This window comes from Strongyloides ratti, scaffold srae_chrx_scaffold0000002, assembly GCF_001040885.1.
Source record: "Strongyloides ratti genome assembly S_ratti_ED321, scaffold srae_chrx_scaffold0000002".
Classification (NCBI taxonomy): domain Eukaryota; kingdom Metazoa; phylum Nematoda; class Chromadorea; order Rhabditida; family Strongyloididae; genus Strongyloides; species Strongyloides ratti.
In genome coordinates, this window is record NW_020171510.1 from 1,424,611 (window position 1) to 1,430,977 (window position 6,367).

The 6,367-nt window shown below is 23.0% G+C and overlaps 1 protein-coding gene across 1 annotated transcript; it reads right to left on the reverse strand.

Moving 5' to 3' along the window:
• Positions 1-1,841: 1,841 nt before the first annotated feature.
• Positions 1,842-3,665, reverse strand: SRAE_X000130200 (Hypothetical protein; the record flags this gene model as incomplete). Its single annotated transcript, XM_024647419.1, has 4 exons — positions 1,842-2,974; positions 3,046-3,240; positions 3,304-3,476; positions 3,538-3,665. 4 exons carry the CDS (start codon positions 3,663-3,665, stop codon positions 1,842-1,844), a joined length of 1,629 nt encoding a protein of 542 aa, XP_024498766.1.
• Between the last annotated feature and the right edge of the window lie 2,702 nt (positions 3,666-6,367).

Consider the following 6,367-nt stretch of genomic DNA (forward strand, 5'->3'; position numbering starts at 1 on the left):
ATAAAATATATACACATGCACAGTTAAAATGTAAACAATATTAAAATATTTGGTACACCAATAAATATATGTGTATTTTGTTATCTTTTCTTCCAAATAAAAAGTAAATTTTTCCATATTATCTCCAATTTCATATAAATATACATTTGAAAATTTGTAATATTAGAAATATATACTTATAAAAATTTTTTATTTTTCTTATAAACTCATTTCCTATTAAAAGGTTATCTTAATGATATCTAAAACCATTAAATATGAGGAGACATTTTACTATTACATTAAAAATACACATATTATATTATTTAAATATTGTCTGTGCCCAAGACATATTAATTGTTTTTGTAGACAAAAAGTAGATTGAATATTATTACTGAGTAAATATTATATAGATTAAAAAAATTAAAAAGAAAAAGTGCATATTAAAGATTATTTTTTTTTAATACAAATGATAGTAAATATTAAATAAAAAAAGATCAAGATACATAATGATTAAAATGACTAATTTTATAAATTTTATATGATACAAAAAAAATTAATTAAATTTTTTTTTTATGTTAAACAAAACTAAAACTAAATGTGAATAGATATTACATATGTTATATAAATTTCTTTCTAACTATTGTTCCCTGAGTCATTTTTTTGTTGATCAAATTGTTAGGTTGTGGTAATTTTTAGGTATATTAGAATAAAAATATTTTATCTTTTAATATCCCTGAGGTGTGGCTGGCAAATATTTGTATGATAAAAGGTATAATTATAATAAAAAAAAAAGATATAAAATTATAAAAAAAATTAAATTTACATAAAATTATAATAATTAAAAAAAAATCCTGATTACAAAAATTGAGACAAAAGAGTTCCTGAGTTAATAAATTGAGATGGATAATGTATTGAGCGAGTTATTTTTTTTTTGCTAAAAAAAAAACTAACTTTCTCTTCCTGAATTGAGTATTTGGTACAAAAAAAAATTATATATGTTTAATAAATATTTAACTATAAGGGGATTTTCTAATTATATAGGTAGTTAAAATTTTTAGGATTTTTATAAAATACATTAAAAAAAAAAAGACTAAGTTCCTGAGTTTAAATTTTGGTTAAAATAGAAAGAATTGACATGTTAATGTATATGTGATTTTAAAAAATTCACACAGCCCTGAGATTAATCAAAAAGCTGGATGATAAAGAAGCAATTCTATCCTATTATACATATTTTATAAAATGAAAAGTTGAAGTTTATCATATGAATAACTTCATTATTTTAATTGTCCTATTACATATAGACAATTTTTTCTTTCTTTTGAAATATTATTTTCTAATTTCTTTTTTTTATTTCCTATTCTTTTTTTTTGTTCTTTTTATTGTTTAATGTTATTCAAAATATTTAATATTGAAAAAATAACTTCCTTTTTCATTATATTCCATTGACTAACCGATAAAATTATTTCGATTCCAAATATGTATTTTTTGTCGGATGGTGCTTCTTATCAACCAAAACTTTTGAGTAAAGTAATATTTTAAAAAAAAAAATAAGGTAACAACAATGTACAAGAAATATATAGTATGTTCCTTTAAATAGAAACTTTGATATATTTTGGTGTTGCATTTTTAGAAAAAATTTTAGTTTTGAGTACTATTCGCAAATATATATATAAGTAATTGGCTTTTTTTTGCATCGTAAAATTGTAAAGTTTTTTTTTCTTGTATAACAACATCTCTATATTTTAACTACTTTAATCAACATCTCTCTCTCTTTCTATTTTTCTTTTTCAACTGTCTATCTTTCATCATTATCTATTGTATTATATTTTTTTTTTTTTCACAAAGTATTATTGATAGGATGTCTAGCATATTTGTGTTAATGTCGGTAATAATAAAGTAGATGAGCTATCACCGGAACTATTGAGATGATTATCTGAGACAGAGTCACCAGAAGAATCTGATGATGCTTCTTTTTTCATTGAAATGCTATTTTCTAAAACTGATTTAGTTTTTCGGGCATGTCGTACACGACGGCAACGCGCTGCCAATTTTCTCATAGCATCACGAAAGACATCCCAAAATTCATCTTCACTCCTTACTTTTGCTCCAAGAACTTTGCGACATACATGCTGTATGTAAATAATTCCTTCTATTGGTAAATTATTATAAGTTGAATGATTTGGTCCGGCTACTGTTGTTTGTGCCATTAATTTAGAACCAAATACTCTTTTTTCGGCAAGTTTCTTGCAAAGTTGTGTCATAACTTCTGATATTTCAAGTTCCTCAACTTTTTTATTTTTTAAAACAATTTGTATTATTTGTTGTTCACTAGAAGGTCGAAAAGATGAGTCAACAAGAAGTGCCTCTTTAACTGGAATTTCTATTCTACTTATACGATCCTCAGACAAATCATTTTGACGAATAATTTTAACAAAATCATCAGATACTTGTTTTTTCTTTTCAGGTACTACAATAGGTGTTGTATTATTTGAGGAAATTGATGATATAGATGATGATGAATTTGATCCACATGAATTATTTTGATGTGGTGTTGCTGTTAATAATCGTCCATTATTTTGTATAAGATGATTATTATTGTTACTTTGTACTGATAAAGGAAAAAATAAACTTGGATTTGATAAAGCTGCTGTTACGACAGGAGCAATTGATGAGAGATGTTGTGTAGCAGTTTGCACTTGAGATGTTGGTGATGTCTGTGATTGTGTTGCTGCTGTAACGGCTGCCGCTGCTGCAGCGACAGCCTGATGTTGTTGTATTTGCTGGACCAGTTGCTGTAATGACCCACTTGTTCCCACCTTGGCAAGATCACTTGTAGCTTGTGATACTGACATACTATTTAAAAGATTTTGATTCTGAATATTATTTCTATTCATCATCAAAAGCATTTGATGTGTATTTGTTGATGATGTTGGTGATGTAATGTCAGTACCATCATAGCTTAAAGAGTCTGGCATTGTATTGTCTCCTGAATTTACTATAAAATAATAATAATAAATAATATTATTATTTTTTTTATTAATAAAATTAATTTATAAATTAACTTACTTGAATTTGATTCTAATTTACGAACAGACTCTAATAAACTTGGTGAATTCCATCTTGCTCCCGGAATATTTGATGATGTTGTTCCATCAAATGTTAATGAATCAATCATGGCTAGATTTATATTATTTGGACTAGCACATGGTATTGTTCCTTGTAACAGTGACCACGGGAATTGTAATAAAGATGATGAAATATCTAAAAGTACAAAAAAAAATTATAAAATATATATTATAAATAAATATTTATAGATAAACAGACGATTTTGCACAGGAGCAATAGGTGGAGGACATTCAGGATGAAATGAAGATTGGTTCGCTGTACGTTTCCTTGATTCAGTTGAAATACCAAGAGATGAAAGTATACTTTCGGTATCAGGTTTCTTTTTATATTCAAAAAGTGATTGTACAATTGTCTTTAACTCTTGAACCTCTCTAAAAAATAAAATTATTAATAAAATATAAAAAATAAAAAAAAAAAAAAAGTTATATTTACTTCATTAATTTTTGTAGTTGTTCACTATCTAAATTTGTTTCAACATTACTCTTTACATCATTATTCACATTAGAGATAAAGTTTCTTCTCCTTTTAGTAGAAGGTATGTCATTTAATGAATAATCCATTTTATTAATTATATATATAAATTTTTTTTTGTTTTGATAGATTATATATATATATGTATATATAAGATAAAGTGAAAAAAACAATTAGTTAAAAAATGTTGTAAGATGGTGTTTATATAGCACAGAAGCTTATTTTGCACCTTTACGATATTAATCCACAAGCAATTGAAAAAATTTATCTTTTATGATTTTTTGAAAGTCTAATTATATTTGGGCGTGTCTTTTTGTGTGTTTAAAGATATGAAAAATTTATTTTAAAAGAAAAGTTACTCCTTTTTAGTTGTCTGGGTATGTGTTCTTAAAAAAATTGTATAATGAAATTGAGTAATTTAAAATATTACATATATATGTATATATATATATATATATTATTTAAAATAAATAATATTAGATGGCACGACAATAAGTATTAAATGTATAAATATATATATTTATAAAGGACAAGTTAATATATTTTAACAATATTATATTAAAATTTTTCTCAAAAATAACTGCTATAAAGCACACATAAGCGTAAAAAAATCAGTCTATCGCTATCATCTAAAAATTTTTAGAGATTGTCAGTAGAAAATAGGAGGAGTTGTATGTTGAATAAGTGCAACACATAGAAATTGTCATGCAGTACTTTTTTTTGGTGTTCAAAAAAATATCTTGACTAAACATGTCTCTTGCCGCTATCATCAAGAGTTATTTCTCATAAATTAGGGGCAGAAATAATTACTACTTGAAAGGCAAATATTTCTAGACATTTATATGTTAAATATATATATGTATAATATGTATATTTATGTATATATTTAACGGAAATTGATAATGGAACATGGAAAAATGTAGAAAATGTTAGCTAATATAAAATGAAAAAAGTACCATTTTTCAGTTAAAATTTGCAGTTTTAATATTATTTGTGTTACATTAAAGAGCAAATAAATAATAACAATATATGTACTTGGAAAATGAGAAAAATCCAATATTTTTATATATTTTATGAAGAACGACGACAAAGAACTACAAATAAAACCCATTTTTAAATGCGTCATGTGTTTGACTAAATAAAAAATGTTCTTATTTTATTAAAGTTCGCTATATAATAGAACATATAGCAAAAGAAGGCGTAATTAAAGATGAGCCTATGAGAACTTTAATATATAATGGTAAAAAATTTGTTAAAAAAAAGAACATACACCGTTCTTTGTTCTTTAAAAGTGCAAAATAAAAAGAATGAAGCTTTTAAGCGTTCTTTCTTTTTCGACTAATAAATATATATACAATTATGCAACATATATACAATTTTCTATAAATTAATGATAAACCTTATTTTATCTAATTAGTCAAAAATAAAATAATTTAAAAAATGTTCATGTACTTTTAACTATGTATAATATATATATATATATATATATATATATATTATTATAAATAAATATATATAGTAAAAATATATATATATATATATATCCTTAAATGGATAGATGTTAAATAAGAACAACATTTTTAAATAATTTTAAGGGAAAAACTATTTTTAATTTTATATATAGTTAACAAATAAATTATCTTTTTTTGAATGAAAATGACTGTGATGTTCTAAAAATGCGTGTTTCAAATGTAATTAAACCTTATGTTGATTTGAAAATGACTTAGCTGTTTGTTTGATTCTAAGAAATAAACCAAAAAACATTTTTTTAAAGTACTCTATTTATAAAAAAAAAAAACTAAAATATAATGTTCAAATTTTATTCAAGAAAAAGAAAGTGATGGCACCATTATCTATCAAATATATCATTCTCTTTTTGTGACTGATTATAATACTGTTACAATAAAAAAAAAGAGCAAAATTTGATAAGAATATGATAAATAAGTAAAACTTATGTTCCAAAGCCTAAATTAACAAGTCTTGACTATGTATAAGAAAAAGGTTGTCATTTGTAAAAGAAAAGTAATGAATAAAATATTTATATTTTAATAGAAAAAAAAGTAAAAAAATGTTATATATATTTAAATATCATAATAATTGTTATCAATTATTTGAAAAACCTAAGCAGAACATTTAATTTTTTGTTATTATTAAGAACAATGTTCCTTATAAAAGAAATAAAAAAAAAATAATAAAACGAAAATTGGTTATGATAAAGAAAAAATGGTACATTATAAGGTAATATAAACCCATATCAAACAGGAAGGGTAGTTATATGAAGATATTAAATTCTTAAAAAATATTAATCTATAATAAAAATTCTTTGCCTTATTATTAATTTATATATGTTAAAAAATATTTATTTTTATTTTTAAAATTATATTTTAAAAGATAAGCAATATTTTATCCTCTTTAAAAATCATACTAAAAGTTATAGAAACTAATTTTTATGTGAACGGTCAAAATTATTTTATTATAAAAAAGAATGTTTCATTGATGTATGAATGAGTAAAACATTAAATATTTATCATTCAAAGTATAATTTTTGTGAATATTTTTAATAAAAGAAGATAGATAGTTATATATTTTGCAAAAATAAATTTTTAGTTAACTTGTCCTTATATAAATGAATGGGAAACCTAGAAAATATTATACTAAAAAATTGCAATATACTATGACAGTGATTGAAATTATACTAATGAGAGACGAAGTAAGATATTAGCCTGAAAAGAAGAGATAAACGAACAGGATAAAAAGAAAAGACAAAATAATTATCCTATGAAAAGTGTAG